Source organism: Aureobasidium subglaciale (genome assembly GCF_000721755.1).
Source record: "Aureobasidium subglaciale EXF-2481 unplaced genomic scaffold scaffold_2, whole genome shotgun sequence".
Classification (NCBI taxonomy): Eukaryota; Fungi; Ascomycota; class Dothideomycetes; order Dothideales; family Saccotheciaceae; genus Aureobasidium; species Aureobasidium subglaciale.
The window spans coordinates 203,964-219,471 of record NW_013566993.1 but is presented as its reverse complement, the minus strand read 5'-3'; the positions used below and the strand labels follow the sequence as shown (position 1 = coordinate 219,471).

The following is a 15,508-nucleotide window of genomic DNA, read 5'->3' as shown; positions in this document are numbered from 1 at the left end:
TAGCTTGAGCGAGATGGAAAAGTTCCGGCGCATTCAAACGACGACCTTCCATGGCTGCGTATTATGTATGAATGCTGATGAGGATATAGTGACTATACCAAGTATTGAGAAAGTTATCAAAGTACTTTTCCGAGTGCCAAGATGATCAGTCGCTCTTGCCTCTACGACGCAGAATGAAAAGTGAGTTTGTCGGAAGGCACAGTGATTTTCGAAGGCGTCGCTCTGCTTATCGAGATGATTGTCGAAGGGCTTTCTCCTGTCACCTTCTCCTTGTGATACAAACCGAAAGTTTTGCTCTGTCGGAAGGCACAGTACTTTTTACAGACGACTTCTTCCTATCGAGATGGTTGCACAACGCATGATACAAAACCTCCGTTCACATCTAGGATAGACTACTCATGATTGTGCCTAGTTACTGATCTTGTAGCGTCATACGCGCTGGTGGGAGATATGCTTGCGGGCCACACAAGACTCGCAAAGTCCAAGTAAGGACCACTGACAGTCAGTGGGAGAATTGAAAACGATTGACAGGTCTTTGTTCTTACGTTTACTTGCCCTATAGTCCGTATATCTGGAACCTTCTGTAGCAAGCCATCAGTATCAGTTGTATACATTTAGATAGCTCCTCAGATAAATCTGAGAATCAAGACGAGACGATCTAGTTGTTCTTGACAATTCTTGCGACGACCTCATCAAGATTTTCCTGCTGCAATCCAAGGAGATCGTTGACATAACCATCGCGAGCCTCCCAATCGGCTTCTAATGTTCCAAGGACCCACACGAGATCCTCAACAGCCGACTTGTCACCATCATCGGCCTTCGCCTTACGCTCTTTAACATAGTCAGATGAGTCGTAGTTCTTGACGTTCCACGACTGTCCAGTCTCCTTCTCGAACGCCTTCAGCAGCTGATTCTGATTGATGCGGAAGCTCTGGATATAGGCAAAGCGGTTCTTTGTTTCGTCTGGCTTCTGTAGTATGGCAGCCGTAGCTTTGCCAATTTGCGCGAATGTGCTAGTGCTCCAGTAGACATCGCCATCGTCGAGAATTTCAAACGTCTTGGCCTCAAGATTGATGTGAAAGAACCCGAGATCCCAATCGAAGAAATGTCCGCAAACAAGACTGGTCCAGCTAAATCCGGAGTTTTCCTTGGCTAGCTTCTCGAGGTAGTCGCGTACTTGTGATTTAGCGACGTAGATGGGTGCAAGCTCCATGGCTCTCTTGCTCTGGGAGTCGCAGCTTCCAAAGTCGGAAGGGATAAAACGCTGCACCCCAGCCTTGACCGCAGCATCCGCGAGTCGCTTCTGCAAGTCAACCTGTGCACCATACACAGTACTGATCACAGCGTCCTGGTTCTGGAGTGCTGGAATCAACTCGTCGATGGGAAAGTCATCAGAAAGCAGCTTGACCTGAACGCCCTCTGGATAGTTGGACTTTGACTTCGATGACTTGCGCTTGAAGACAGTGACATTGAACGCTCCCGTCTCAACCAAGCCTTGAAGAACTCCTGGTCCGAGATTACCATCGGCGCCTACCAGAACGACATTCTTGATCGACATCTTGTTTTTAAGTCTCTCGATTTGAAAAGGATATTACCAGGTTACTGACCTATGTAGGTGGCCTTCTGGATGACGTCCTCGGTCGAAGAACATCCCGAAGTTCTGCCTGATACGGTTCATACGAAGTATCCCAACGGAGCAGGTCAACCCCGAGCCTGAACCATTGTCATTCTGTTCGAGGTGCTTCGAAAAGTCACGTCGAACATTTGGCTACGATCGGACAACTAATGTATAGCAAGTCGCGAGGATTCCCAGACCCTCTTGTGAACCATACGCGGAGCAATCTGTATCGGCTTTCTGAGTGTCTTTTACCCGAAGCAAGGCATGGCCCATCTCGTTTCATGTGCAGTCCAAGCACTACCAGCTAAGTCCTGTCAACGCTATAGCTTCCGTCCGCGACAGGCATCAGGGTATTTCACGGCTCAGGCACCCGAGCATACCCTTGTGTTAGGCCGCCATTCCGCTTAGTATGCATTGGGCAGTGATGAAGAAGTGAAAATTTCATAGCATTCGTTACTTGTTCGTGCTTCTCGTTAACGGAAGATTTCTCTTCCAGTGCGCCTAACACCGATACATATCCGACTTCTCTCTCAACCCTGATATCGACAGGCTCCAACATTCCCTCCGAAGAGCCATCTCCAGACCCTGTTCGAACCAATCTCCTGCATTGCCCAAGGCTTACATCTCGCACAGTCTCGTTACTAATGTGGTATGGCTGAATTCTCCTGTCGACCTTGGGCATCGCACCAACTGTTTGTTGTTGTTTGCCCAGAGAATCCAGAGATTGGTGCTCCCACGGAATGCATGGCCGTGGTGTTCAGAAGCCACATCGAGACGGGTGGGTAGATTCGTTCAGGTGCTTCGAAATCCAATATTCTTTCTCACAGAGAAGAGGCTCGGATCATGTTTCCAAGTGCCGAGTTTCGTATGCATAGGCTGTGGTGCCTGGCGTTGTGGTAATTTGGCATAGCGATGCATGAGATCCTCGTAGTTGCCATTTTTACTCCAGAGCTTACTGCATGATACAGCAAGCTAAATTTCGACCCACTTCTGCTCGATCGGCTCTGACTTGGCCGGTTGTTTTCTTCCACCACAGCACAGAGAAGCACGCGACATGCACATCGTTGCTCAACAGCAGTAACCGGAGCTCATTCCAGTTTTGTAATGTGACGCGCACATCTTGACGCTTCTCGTCGGTATGGCGCCTGTAGTGTGCAGAGAGTTTGAAGTAGTAGTCACGTTTTGCCTCTATGCGACGGTGAGGGAAGTTGTTTTGTGCTGCGATGGCTTTTGAAATGTCATCCTGAAGTTCTTGGAAATTGTAGGAATCGGAGCGAGGCAATTCAAAGGTATTGTGGTATGCTGGCACTGGAGGAACAATGTCGTAACCGTCCAGGTCGACCTGCTTGATTGAAAGAGGCACTGCAGAGGTGATGCTCAGGTGGTCCACCGCTTCCATCCGAATGGGGTCGTAAGCCGGGTGTGGACTTCCGGGTGGTGAAGGCGAGGAGGAGATCCTTCTGGTTTTGATGGTGGGTCTCTTGACGATGGACATGTTTGAGTTCTTTCCGAAAATTTGGGTAAGCAGAATGGTGTCACGCGAGTTCGGGTTGGGAGGGATTTGAGCTTCTTATGACATGAGGGGTAGAGGGGAGCAAGGGGATGCCTACCCAAGGATACGCGCTCCTCATCCTGCCTTGGCAGCGTATTACTAGCACATCTGTCTCGTCAACACGTCTGTCGTGCAAAATGGACCGAACACGCTTGGAGATTGGTAAGGCACAGGTTCCGCCGGGCTGTCAATTTTTGTGGCTGTACTCGCCAAGCCACTCTGCTCCACAGAAGAATCTTGGGTCATCTTCTCACGAGAAGAGCCGCTTCATCCGAGCTTGTGTTGCACGTTTGGATCTGCTTGACTCCTTGTCCGTTCGTTCGTGGATGCCTGTCGACGTTTCTATTTTGAAGCATGAAGATCTGCCCCTCCTCCCTCCCTCTCATGCACATGGCGGTATGAGCCCTGCGACACTCAGGGGACCTCGTAACGAGAGCCCCTTCAACTCGTGAGGTCTTGGCTAGATAATTTCCGAGTCCGTAACCAATATCCTCAAAACACAGTTGACAGATAAAGGCGCGTATATCGCGACATGACCCTCGTCTGATGCGAGTGCACATCCGATGAGATCCGGCAGCAATACTTGTGTTCCCTCATTTCTAGCACTTTCGCGAAATCTGCCTAGAAAAGTCGTCTGGTGAGTGCTGACCAACACCCGCCATTCGGCGTCATCAAATGTCAGCTATCCACTTGTGCCGAGCTTATTCGCATTATGGTTAATTGGAGCAGGACAGTCATGGAAAATGCAGCAAATGTACGATCTATCTGTGTTTGATCTATTTTTACAATCGACAGGAACCAGAAGTTCCCTTTCATCTATGCCCACATGGCCTTGAACTTGAGGTTGAACTCAGAGTGCAATCTCTGGAAAGACTTGAGCACCTTCAGCAGTCCCTTCTCGCCGCCCTGGCCTTCCCAAGCAGCACTGTCGAAGTTCAATTCGTCCAACTTGGCGGCAGCCTCATTGTAGTCCTTCTCGATGACCTCTTCCTCGTCGGCCATATCCTCCCAACTCTCAGCCTTCTTGGCCTTCTTCTTCGTGATTGTGGCCATAGCTGCCTTGGGTGCTTCGCTGGGAGCTGGGATAGCTTCTCCGTCTTCTTTGACAGCAACCGTCTCATCTTCAGCCTCCTCAAGAGTGTCAAGCTCACCCATGGTGTCAAGGAAGTCCATATCACTTCCAACCTTGAGCTTCATGAAGTTGAGCAGACTAGTGATAATTGTAGCAAGGACCAAGGAGAAGTCGTTGAGCATGAACCAAACATCACCGCGTCTAATACCGTTAGCCTTCTCAAGTGTCTTGACATCACCGTGCTTGAAGAAGTCAACAAGGTAAGCGTTCAAAGGCTGGTCGAGGTCTTGGGAGAGGATGGCTACGTGGGGAATAGCGGACTCCTCAAGGAAGACGCCAGATCTGACAGAGCGACAGAGCTCACTGATCGATTTGAAGTTGTCTGTGTGTCCAGACAGTGCGACGAAGGGCGAACGAATTTTTGTGGACGGGAGCGAAACTTCCTTCAGTCCAGGAGCCAATTCGGCAGATGAAGAGCCGACTTGTCTAGCGGTGAGAGGCAGAGCGTCGTCCGGCTTCTGCACATGCTGGTCGACAAAGGTACGAACGTAGGTGCTGAAGATATCAAGAGTTTGCTGACCATGCTCGTTCAGAACATTGGCTGCTTCCTCCGGCAGGGGAGGCAAGAATACAACAGAGGAGGATGGCTTCACCACCTTCTCGCGGTACTCCGCGTCAGACTTGCGGCAGTACACACGACCGAACAGATGGGACATGACCAGCATCAAGGTATTGACCACGTTTTCTGCATCGTTGTCGATGTCTGCACAAAGTCTGTGCAAATAGCCCTCCTTCAGCAGTGCGTGGAATGCGAAACTGGAGTTCTCTGTAAAGTACAGATGAGAAACGAGCCCAGCGAAGTTCAAGGTTGCACCCTTCGAGTCAAGCAGGTGCTGTCTACGAAGGTACTCAATGGAGAAACGAAGATGATGCAAAGTCTGGTCCTTGAATGAGGGACCTCCCATGTACAAGCGAGGTTGAGAGAGCAGTGAGTTGATGCACGAGGCTGCGTACTTTGAGTTGTTCGATCCGTGAAGCAGAGTGAAGAGACGGAGGACCAGGGTGGTTGTGACTGGGAAATGGCCATTGAGATCAGGCAGTCTCGAAGACATCAGCCTCAACACCTTTTCATGTTGCATGTTTTGGAAGACAACGTTTCCGAGCAAATCGAAACCACGACGACCAGCACGACCAGCGCATTGACGGTACTCAAGCGCAGTCAAGAAGACCGATTCGCCAGTGAAAACAACCGTCTTACAAGGCATGTTGATACCCAGAGCGAGTGTACCGGTTGCAACAACGACTCTGAGGAAGCCCTTGCGGAACAAAATTTCAACGACTTGACGGTACTTGCGGTTCATACCGGAGTGATGGACTGCGATACCTCTGGTCAAGGCAACGATCAGCCATTGTGGTACGCGTCTCCACTCCAGTTCCCTCATGTAGTCTTCGAGTTCAGAGATCTGGATGGCCTTGAAGTTACAAAAGTGGTAGCCGTCTTGGGGAGCCGCGGGATCAAATCCTTCGAAGCCGTTGGCGTCAGTGTCAGCAGCGTCACGTTGCATATCGGCTTTGGTCATGCCCTCCTCGGCGGGCTTCTTGCTCTTAGAGGCTTTGCTGGCCTTTGCACCCTTTCTCTCTTGCTCCTTCTTCCAAGCTTCCCATTGAGCGACCTTGGTCTTCCACTTGGGATCAGTGGCTTTCCACTGGTCCTCGGCTTCCTTCAAGTCGTCGTGAATCTTAGCACAGATATCCTCACATCTGGTACGGTCGTAGTTGAACAGAATGGCTGGCATTGCCTCCTGCTCGTGGAGTCGGCAAAGCAGTGGCAAAAAGTTGTCGTCTGCGACATCCTGAGCTTCCTGTTGGCCTGTGCGCTTGGCTGTGGGTGCGTACAGCTCCTCCTGTTGTGGCTGCTTGCCAGAGAGTGTGGCGAATACAGCATTGAAAGGGGAGGCGGTGTCTTCCATCCACGCAGCTAAGACCTTCTTCAAGCCGGCTTCCCATTTGAGAACGTCTTGTTTGCGAATAACGTTAGGCAAAGCAGTGGTAGGGTCCAGCTCAGCTGGAAGGCCATACTTGTCGTTCGAATGTTCCTTCATAGCTTTCCAGAGTGTGTAGCAATCGCGCGGCTCGAAGGAAAGGTCATCTGGCATTCCAGCCGATCGGTTGATGAGACAAGCGACAGGGTGAAGGTACTCGAAGCCAGTAGTTCCATCTAGACCAAGAGTGGGTAGGCCCTTCTTCTGGCCAAGACCGTCGAACGAGAACTTCTTCGGGGGCTGGTAGTAGAACTTTCTCAGGTCGGAGTATCTGTATGGATGTCTGACCATCTCGAAGTCAATGCCCATTGCCTTTTCAGTCGTTGACAGCCAGTCACTAAAGACATCAGGGTTACCAACTGTGGCAGAGAGCGCAATGATAGGGCAAGGTGCAAGCAGCAGGAGCTGCTCCCAGACAACACCGTCTTGAGCTTGTCCGATACAATGGACTTCATCGAAAATGATACGCTTGACTCTTGTTGCCCATGAGTTGGCGTGGGAGGGGGCCAAGAGCATAATTTGGAGCACATGGGGAACAGTGACGAGTACTTGGCAACCAGTTGCGTTGTTGATGCGGTGATCTCTGGTGTGGATGGCCCAGACGCTCTTTCCTGGGTACTTGAACTTCTTGGAATATCTGCCCTGAATTTCGGCAGCGATTTGATTGACCAAGGCCTTGGTTGGCGCAACGTAGACAAGAACTCCCTCATCGTCGGCTTCGATGACCTTTCTCATTGCGTAGAATGAGATGAAAGTCTTACCAGCAGAAGTGGGTGCGACCACGAACAGACTCTTGTTGTCGTCAATGCCGTCAAGAACCTTTCTCTGCCAGCCATCGGGTTCGAAGTCTACCCTGGAGTCGGGAGCAGCATCCATACTGCGGTCGAGGAAGGGTCCGCAGTGCAGAAGCTGGAATGCCTTGCTCGATAATTTGTTCTTCACAAGCTCTGCGCTCTGCAGAGGAAGCGCGAATCGGAACGGCAGAGATTTGTCCTCGGTCGGCTTAGGAATGTCGACGGGAGGAAGTCCAAAGAGGTCTACAGTAAGCTTAATCTTCTCACAGATCGTCTTGGTGATGTTATCACTGAGGACGAGGTTTCTGGCGGTGTGCCAAATGAAAGCGACGATACCGTTAGGGTCCTGGTCGTTGGTCTTGCCCGATTGAATTGCGATCTCAACAAGTGTGCTGAGGCAGAACAGTTGTACTTCGGCACCCAGAACTTCTCTCTTGTCTTTCGGTAAGCTGGCGAAGTAGTCTTTGGTTTTGATGTAACGAGATGGCAAATCGCTCTCGGCAGACAGACTCTTGAGGATAATGTGCCATGCTTGCATAACCTTGGAGTCGGAAGCTTCTGCCTTCTTGGCTTGGAATGCAGCAGCGGCCTCTTGAGCGGCCTGCTTGCCACTGACTTTGACGTTCTTCTTACCGCCCTTTGGATTTCCGCCCTTCTTTGAGCTTTCGACCTTGGCAGGCTCGGCGTTTGTCTTCTTGTTCTCGGATTTTTGTGCCACCTTGGATGCGGCTGCTGACTTGACCAGAAGTGTTTCTGGCTCAAGTGCTCTTCCTACCGAGTTGGTCAAACTTGCGGCGTACTTCTGCATCTCATCCATGTATTTCTGGTTTCTGCGGCGAGCACGTAGCTCATCTCGTGGGGAGAGAACGGGTGTGTTCTTCGATTGAATGGGTCGCTTAGCGTTATGCCAGTGAGAAACTTCTTGGAAAATGCGAGCCGAAGGTCTGCTAGTCTCTTCGGAGGCATTGTCGTCGATGCCAAGGCGGATTGATGTTAAATGCTGGTCGAACACAGGGTTGGAGAAGGGCAGTACGTTCATGTTTCCAGTGGGGCTGGTGGAAGGTGCTTCTAAAGAGGAGATGTCTGGCTTCCCTGTAGCAGATTCGTTCACAGATACGTCACAGAGGGCTTTCAGTGATTGGCCGAGCTTTTGAAGTTTCTGCTGCGCTGATTCGGGTAATGATGACAGATCGAGACCTTTGGCAACAACGTTGAACAGACGGCCATCGAAAGAATCAGCGACATCACAGTCGTTGCTCTCGAGGGCTTGGTGGTATTGCACCCAACCTGAGCTGCTCAAGATCTCGGCAGCCTGGTTGCAGAAGCTAGAAAGATGCTCCGTGTGTTCGCTCACAGCTGAGGTATGCTGCAGACTACGAGCAGAGAGAGGCAAGGCATGAAGAAGCGCTGTGTGTGCAAGAACGTTGTGGGCAAATTGTTGCATGTTTGATGCGGATGAGTCCTTGAATAGGCGAGATAGAGTCATGACCGTCAGGCGTTCTCTCTCGGTGAGACCGGACGTATGGGCTCCAACAGTCTTGACATCTGCAGAAGAGGTGGACTTCGAAACATCAGCGGACTGCTTTGGGCTCGCATCTAGGGTCGGATCCAGTGTGTGTGAGAGTTTCTTGGTTTCTAACACCATAGCCATGATCTTTGTGTCGACAAACTCCGAACCATTGATCAACGCGACATTGTAGCCGGACAGGATGAAATGCAGAATCATCGATCTCAACTGAGTTCTTGGATCAGGTACGTTTGTGTCTTGCGTGGTGTGGCTGCGAGCTCCATCGTGGCACATCAAAAAGTAGACCGCAGAATTGCGTAAATACTCGTCAAATGCATTGTCATGAAGATCTGTGAAGCAGTGAATCTGAATGTCTTCCGATAGCAAATTGGACTGAAGGTGGCGAATTATGGCGGCTCTTGTGAGGAGGTATTTAGATCGGTCGATGGACTTGACACTCTGAGGAATGCAGAGCTGACTGTGAGCCTCAAAAAAGGCGACGTGAAATCTGCAGTTACGGCGTTGGAGTTGTGCGAGGTATTCCTCCACGAGGTATACGGCATGCAGCAATTGGAAACCATCCTCAAAGTCAAGTAGTGAGTTCTCGAAGCACTGCAGAAGGAGAGAGTCGCCCTCGATTGCAAACAATTCTTGGCCGGCAAAATCGCCCACGAGATCTACTCGCCGCGAGGATAGGCGGTGATAGTTCTGTAAGACCTTCTGGTCTTCCTCAGATCTGGAGATATCCTCGACGTTGACATACTCAATGTCTTGTTGCACACCATCAGTTGCCATGTTCGGAGGGCTGTGTGGCTTTGTTCCAGGGTTTGTGCGCGCAGCTGTAGAAAGTTAGGGGTTGATGGTACAAGAATGGTCCAAAAGCAAAGTGTTGGGCGCGAGAAGGAGATTGGCTAGTTTTATAGATTCCGGAGAACGGAGTGACGCTGCAGAGCCTGCAATGTTACACAAGTGGAAGCTGCAGCACGCTGAGTAGACACCAGTCCTCTTTCCTCCTTCGCCACGATGTGTGCGCGCGCTTTCCTCCGCAGAAACAGTCTGAGCTTCGGTTTGACCAGCCTGGTCTGTGCACTTTCAACAAACAGTTGATCTGACTGTCCTCTTTCACACATACTTGGATAGCAGAGGAGATTCTCATCTCGCCCTGGCCGCTTGCTCTTAGGGTTTTCGAATGTCCATTTCGGGTCAGATCGATGAGCATATGTTATTCCATAAGTTTTGCATAATTCAATGCTCTGATATATGTAAAAACTTATGCTCGACCAACCTCGATATCTCCAAAATGCCCACGATAACTCCTCATGCAATCGGTGCTCCGACCACTGAGAGCAAGCAAGGGTATAGAAAGAGAAAGAGTCAATGTGTCTGAATAATGACATGTTCCACGAGCTTGTGCTTGGAGGCCTGCTGCCGGAAAGCTCTCAATATTCTAAAAGCAATGTACTTTACGGTAGGAGCTGCTCTGTGATCTTTGGCCTCAATCGCAGTTACGGTGTCGGTAGCCCGTCATATGCAGCCCTGGCATGTTTCCAGTAGGCTGAGGCCAAGATGTGGGTGTAGACGGCTCAGCAGAGATTGAGCAAATACTCCACAGAAGCTTCGCAACCTCAGGTTGGTCCAGAGTTTATATCCTTCAAACCACTGTGGTGGTTGGCTAACATCCTGGCAATGATCTGCTTCTAAGAGAATTGATTGAAGCTTACATCGTTTCCCAGAAGCGTCAATGGCTGCTCAGTGAGGGGTCTTGAGAGGACTGTGGGTATAAACTCCAGTGTGTTGCTCAATCCAGCTGTTCCTTCCTCATCACCATCCCCTGACCTCTTCTTACACATAACTTTACACATTCAGACCTGGATATAGGAGCGATGTCCCAGACAGAACCAAGATGGATCTTTTGCTCCGGCAACGAGCATGTGAATGCGGAAGATCTTCACCTTAACCATGCTGTGGCGACAAACCATAGCCTAATAATCCCCCTACGATTCCGATTCGTCAAGCAGGATCCCATCTTCAACGAGGTCACCAGGAAGCATCCAGTTTTCCAGGATGTTATCTGGCTTCCATCCGACCATCGCGACCTATCCGAGAAGATTCAGAGCAATCTCCATTACCGTCTGAACAAGAAACAACCCAAACGTCGTCATTGGTACTTCCCATGGTGCAGACAGCAAGAGCTGGACATCGGATTCAGACTCTTTATCACCTACGAGGCAGGATGTGAAGAAGTTATCAACGAGAACGAAGTCAACAAGGCCAACTGGCCAGACATTCTAACGTTGCTTCGTTGCCAAAGACCGCACCAAGCAGTGTTCCACGTCGATTGGTGGTTTAAGGGAGAGAAGATGACTCGCGAGGTCGAATATCTTGGAGACGAGAAGATGTAAAGAGTGTGAAATCGTACGAGTCAGCCACGAGGACAAAGTCGTAGTGCTATTCGACAACTGATTATGTATTTGTTGTTGTAAGTTGTATACTAGCACACAGACAGGAAGAACTCATGGTGGTCTGGTTGTCGGAACGTAGTGCAATCTCTACAGAATACCGGTATGCAAATGCGATGTCGTCAAACAATCTGAGTGATCCTGAGTCCGGCAATTGATGACGCCTATCTTGTCGGACCCGGCCGTTGAGCCTGATATGCGAGACGTCAAAGTTGTTGGCCGTTCCATCGCCGTTCGGCCAAGCGTTGCTTCCCCGGCCTTGCGGATACCTCGAATGGGGCAACGTGTCGCACGACACTTTTCGATACGCGTCAAGGCTCCCTGGAAGGTACGTCAGTGACTTCCTGTGTTGATGTAAAAGCAGGGAATGTAGTGAGATTGGCTCCGTGGAGTGGCCTTTCCTATCAGCAAGGTGATTCGCTCCCATATGCTTAACGAGGGCAGAAAAGGGGAAAAGGCCAGACCAGGCTAGGGGAGAATTTATGCGCGGTGTGAAGTTGGTCACATCTGGCCTTCTCCGTAGTGTTTGTCACCGAGCAATACTTGATTTATTCAAGTACACGATGTTTTTCCCCGAGGAGTCTTGTTTCCGGTGAGGGCGTCTGAAGCCTCTAATCTCCATGATCGGATCCGGCGCTTGTTCGACCAAATTGTGCAATTCTACAGCTAGCTACGCGTGACGGTCTTTGGCATCCGGAGAAGATGTTGAGACAGGGCGTGCCCCAGAAGGTCCCACTTGTGCAGGTCAGCCGCAAGGATCTGCTGTCCTGGACGAACGATACTCTGGCAGTTTACAACGCATAGGTTTATGTTTCCTTACGGCCAGTCAGGCGCCTTGCAGTTCGCCGTTGTCATGGTCATACTACATGCGGTGTTATGATCAAAATGTAACTCTGAGTCAGGGAGGCACATAATTCCGATAGAGTTGTTGTGGAGAAAGTTGGATATGGCGGGCAAAGTTGCGTTGGCTGGCTTGCGCATGGGCCGGATCCAATAGTGATGACCGACCTTTTTTCCAACGGCCTTCACGCGCCCTCTTCCCATTCTTAGGAAACACTTTTCCGCCTGGAATCCCATCTTCACTCATATACAACAATCATTTCGATATCATTCGTTCATACACCCACGGATAGAGACAACGAGGACATGAAAGATCCATCTTTACGGGCCCTCCAGGATTACTCAAAGCATTCTCAAACAGGATGCTCGCCATTAGCCAGGCCAAGACAGCCACCATGAAGACCGCACCAAGCACCTCAGACAACCGAAATTCAAGCCTGAGAATAGCATCATCAACCTGGTCGCGTAATACTCGCTACACTCTTCGGCTACCCCTCGTTGGTCGGCAAATCCATGCGTCCTCGCGTGGGCCTTGTCGACAGGTTGAGACGGCACTCTACATGCCTTCAACCCTTTACCGCAGCTTCCATGAGTTTGAGCGGGAAGTCTGCAGCGCAATCTTTGGTGCTCTGTATGAGCAAGGCGAAACGACAAGCTTTGCCATGTACGCCGAGATGGAACTTTTTTATCATGTGCAAGACGGCCAGTCAGGTCACCTGTCTCCTAAACGCGAGAGAGTGACGTTGAACGATGAAACCTGGGAGGATGTTCTGGAGCTTGTTCTGTCGGGCTCGGCCAAGAAGGCAGAGCTGCGGGCGGTCTGGCACAGGTCAAGGGGATCGGTGCAACTCTCCAAAAGCATGTCGCCATCGAACTTCCCAGCACACAAGAACATGGATCTCGTTGGTCCCATCAGAAGCGGCAGCAGTATCAGTCCGAGACGCTCGGAGACCATGTCGACCAGAAGAAGTAGCTCAGGGAGCGGACGTGACACCAGTCCGGTCAGTAGAGCGGACAGTGGGTTGGGCCAGATGACAGTGTTGTCAAAGTGAACAACGGACAAGAAGCTCGAGAAAACGCAAGCCTTGTTGACTGTGAATTTGTCCGTTCCAACGCCGCGCTAATAATGCAAGTGTTCTCATGCCGATGGTGTCTCTCAGTCCGAATAGTCGTCTTCTTCCTTTGCCCTTCTCAACTCTTCTGCTTGGCGGTCCTGCATCTGCTTCGCTTTCTCCTCTTGCTTTTTCCAGTGACTGCCTTCTTCGTAGTCTTTGCTGATACCGAATGCGCGTCTGAGCTTCTCGCTCTCTTCAATCTTTGCCTTTGCTAGCTCGTGGACTTGGTGTGACTTGAGGCTCCTTGCGTTGGTGCTTGTGTTTTTGCTTGCCTGCTCGGCCTGAAGCTTCTTGCGCAGAGCGGTGCATTGATCCTCGATTTCGTCTTCGTCGACTCTGGTCGTGTATTAGTTTGGGCACTAGGCAGTAAAGGGTTGTTCAGAAGTGCGTACTCTTCTTCTTCTAGCTTGTCGCGCAGCTCAAAGACCTTGACTTCAATCTCACGCTTGCGATCGTGTTCAAGAATGTCCTTGTCGGGCTGACGCTGGCGGTGTCTGAGAAGATCGTAATCCTTCGAGTAGGGAGCGGCGGCGTCGCGCGCCCTGAGATGCGAGAGGTTGCGCTGGACATAACCAGAAGTACCACTGCCGCGTGGTGTAGAGAGACCGACGTTGGAAGACATGGTGGATGCGATGGGTGTGGGTGTGGGTGCGGGTGATGATGTTGCTGATGGGAGAAGGACGAGAAGAGTGAAGTCATTGAAGATGCGAAGGCGGGGTCCAAAAAGTCTGGCCAAGACTTCTGTATAGATAATGCATCATCTTCTTGTCGCATTTTCATACGATTGATCTCTTCTGCGATCCATCTCTCTGCTTTCTGCCCTTGGGCTTCCCTTCTCTTGTCACCCACTATGGCGACCCAAGACCCTAGCGAGGCTCCCCAGCCTTTGACGGAGCTTCCTTTCGCGCCTCTTACAAAATCACACATTATGCATTGCTCTTACCACGATTGGTATCCCAAGTATGATATCATCTTGCCTTGTCGTGTATCTGATCGTTTTGCTGACCGATGCTTTGCTAGATATCGTGCCATATCTCCCAAAGCCCGTCTCATACCACTTACTCGCCCCTTCCTGGACTACCTTCGCGCAGACGGCATTGTGATTCCCCCGGACGAGGATGACCCCCGCCGTGACTGGTCGGACAGCGACTCTGGCATCTTCTCGGCTTCTGATACCGCTGGAGAGGAAGATGATGACGAAGAAGAGGATCCCTCTGCAGAGTGGCGCAATGTCCACCGAGCCATCAAAAATACCATCGCTGAACTGGGCGGCAAGGTTGTGCCCAAGCTGAACTGGTCTGCTCCCAAGGATGCCACCTGGATCGCTGCTACCAACAGTATGGAGTGCAGACTGCCTAGCGACATCTACTTGCTACTTAAGAGCTCAGACTTTATCACCCACGATCTGGAACATGCCTACGATGACTGTGTCGCCGATGAGCCTTCTTCAGACGACAACCCGAAGGATACCAACGACATTCCATATCACCTGGTTCTGCGCAAATTCTTTCAAATGAACCCCTCGGTCGAGTTCAGATGTTTCGTCAGGAATCGCAAGCTCATCGCTCTCTGTCAGCGAGATCTAAATCACTTTGACTTCCTCTTCCGCATGCAAGACAAGCTACGTCATGTCATTCACAACTTCTTTGATGATCGACTCAAGCACACTTTTCCCGACGCCAACTTTGTGTTCGATGTCTACGTTCCTCCGCCGCATGATCGCGTTTGGCTGATCGATGTCAATCCTTGGGCAGTCAGGACGGACCCCTTGTTGTTCAGCTGGCTGGAACTTCTGACATTACCAGAGCCCCCAGAGGAGAAAGTCATCCGTATCCCTATTCGACCTGACGCTGCCGTCGATGGTCAGGAGAAGTCTGACTCTCAAGCAGCGGATGCAAAGGAGGGTGAAGTCACAGAGGGAACAACAGACTTGGAGGACGATGATGATGAAGACGAAGCCGACGAGGAGATCTGGGTCCCCGAATTCCGCCTGATCAGAAAGGACGACCCTGAGGCCTACAGCTTCAACACTCCGCAGTTCAGCGCACACAAACTACCACGAGATGTCGTCGACGCAAGTCAAGGCGGTGCTGGTGCATTGAGAGATTTTGCAGACAATTGGAAAGACATGCTTGCAAAGCAGCAGCGAGACGATGCAGAATATGAGAGTAGTAGTGAGGGGGATTGATCCACACGAGCTGCGACCTAGAAGGAGTACCTATGCCTGCTCAACATCTATATATTCAGCTGAGAACACACCCGAGCCAGGCTCATCCTCGCATACAAACCCAAAACACTCTCCGGACTTTAACATGTTTCGGGACCCACTTGGCCTCATCGCCAAGCTTTAAACATGCTCATATTCGAGCAAGGTCCGTGCTTGGCGGGCGAAACACCTCGCACCTCTAACCCGTCATGTCCTCATCGGTACACGTTGGACACAATTGATTTCGGACTCCGCTGGTGGGTCAATTCTAGACTCACATGGCTTGCACGTTTCTTTTCTAAA

At 50.8% G+C, this 15,508-nt stretch overlaps 7 protein-coding genes across 7 annotated transcripts; 3 read left to right on the top strand and 4 right to left on the bottom strand.

Annotated features, from left to right (window-relative positions):
- Positions 1-356: 356 nt before the first annotated feature.
- AUEXF2481DRAFT_36041 (uncharacterized protein) lies at positions 357-1,604 on the bottom strand. The gene has a single exon (XM_013491962.1). It carries the CDS (start codon positions 1,556-1,558, stop codon positions 659-661), a length of 900 nt encoding a protein of 299 aa, XP_013347416.1. The 5' UTR covers positions 1,559-1,604; the 3' UTR covers positions 357-658.
- Positions 1,605-2,410: 806 nt separating this feature from the next.
- Positions 2,411-3,514, bottom strand: AUEXF2481DRAFT_76638 (uncharacterized protein; the record flags this gene model as incomplete). The annotated part of the gene is made up of 2 exons (XM_013492146.1): positions 2,668-3,514; positions 2,411-2,573 (listed from the first exon to the last, which is right to left on the bottom strand). Exons 1-2 carry the CDS (start codon positions 3,111-3,113, stop codon positions 2,411-2,413), a joined length of 609 nt encoding a protein of 202 aa, XP_013347600.1. The 5' UTR covers positions 3,114-3,514.
- A 387-nt stretch (positions 3,515-3,901) lies between these two features.
- Positions 3,902-9,832, bottom strand: AUEXF2481DRAFT_36038 (uncharacterized protein). The gene has a single exon (XM_013491961.1). The coding sequence runs from the start codon at positions 9,378-9,380 to the stop codon at positions 3,987-3,989; it is 5,394 nt and encodes a 1,797-aa protein (XP_013347415.1). The 5' UTR covers positions 9,381-9,832; the 3' UTR covers positions 3,902-3,986.
- A 636-nt stretch (positions 9,833-10,468) lies between these two features.
- Positions 10,469-10,987, top strand: AUEXF2481DRAFT_1563 (uncharacterized protein; the record flags this gene model as incomplete). Its single annotated transcript, XM_013491683.1, has 1 exon — positions 10,469-10,987. The coding sequence occupies one exon, from the start codon at positions 10,469-10,471 to the stop codon at positions 10,985-10,987; it is 519 nt and encodes a 172-aa protein (XP_013347137.1).
- A 1,001-nt stretch (positions 10,988-11,988) lies between these two features.
- Positions 11,989-13,073, top strand: AUEXF2481DRAFT_372605 (uncharacterized protein). The gene has a single exon (XM_013492199.1). It carries the CDS (start codon positions 12,247-12,249, stop codon positions 12,934-12,936), a length of 690 nt encoding a protein of 229 aa, XP_013347653.1. The 5' UTR covers positions 11,989-12,246; the 3' UTR covers positions 12,937-13,073.
- On the bottom strand, positions 13,041-13,621 carry AUEXF2481DRAFT_25982 (uncharacterized protein; the record flags this gene model as incomplete). Its single annotated transcript, XM_013491833.1, has 2 exons — positions 13,041-13,335; positions 13,392-13,621. The coding sequence occupies 2 exons, from the start codon at positions 13,619-13,621 to the stop codon at positions 13,041-13,043; spliced, it is 525 nt and encodes a 174-aa protein (XP_013347287.1).
- A 228-nt stretch (positions 13,622-13,849) lies between these two features.
- On the top strand, positions 13,850-15,187 carry AUEXF2481DRAFT_62431 (uncharacterized protein; the record flags this gene model as incomplete). Its single annotated transcript, XM_013492135.1, has 2 exons — positions 13,850-13,959; positions 14,020-15,187. 2 exons carry the CDS (start codon positions 13,850-13,852, stop codon positions 15,185-15,187), a joined length of 1,278 nt encoding a protein of 425 aa, XP_013347589.1.
- Between the last annotated feature and the right edge of the window lie 321 nt (positions 15,188-15,508).

Coding starts and splice junctions, on each gene's coding strand:
- AUEXF2481DRAFT_372605 (XM_013492199.1), top strand. CDS start 12,247: ATGCTCGCCATTAGCCAGGCCAAGACAGCCACCATGAAGACCGCACCA.
- AUEXF2481DRAFT_36041 (XM_013491962.1), bottom strand. CDS start 1,558: ATGTCGATCAAGAATGTCGTTCTGGTAGGCGCCGATGGTAATCTCGGA.
- AUEXF2481DRAFT_36038 (XM_013491961.1), bottom strand. CDS start 9,380: ATGGCAACTGATGGTGTGCAACAAGACATTGAGTATGTCAACGTCGAG.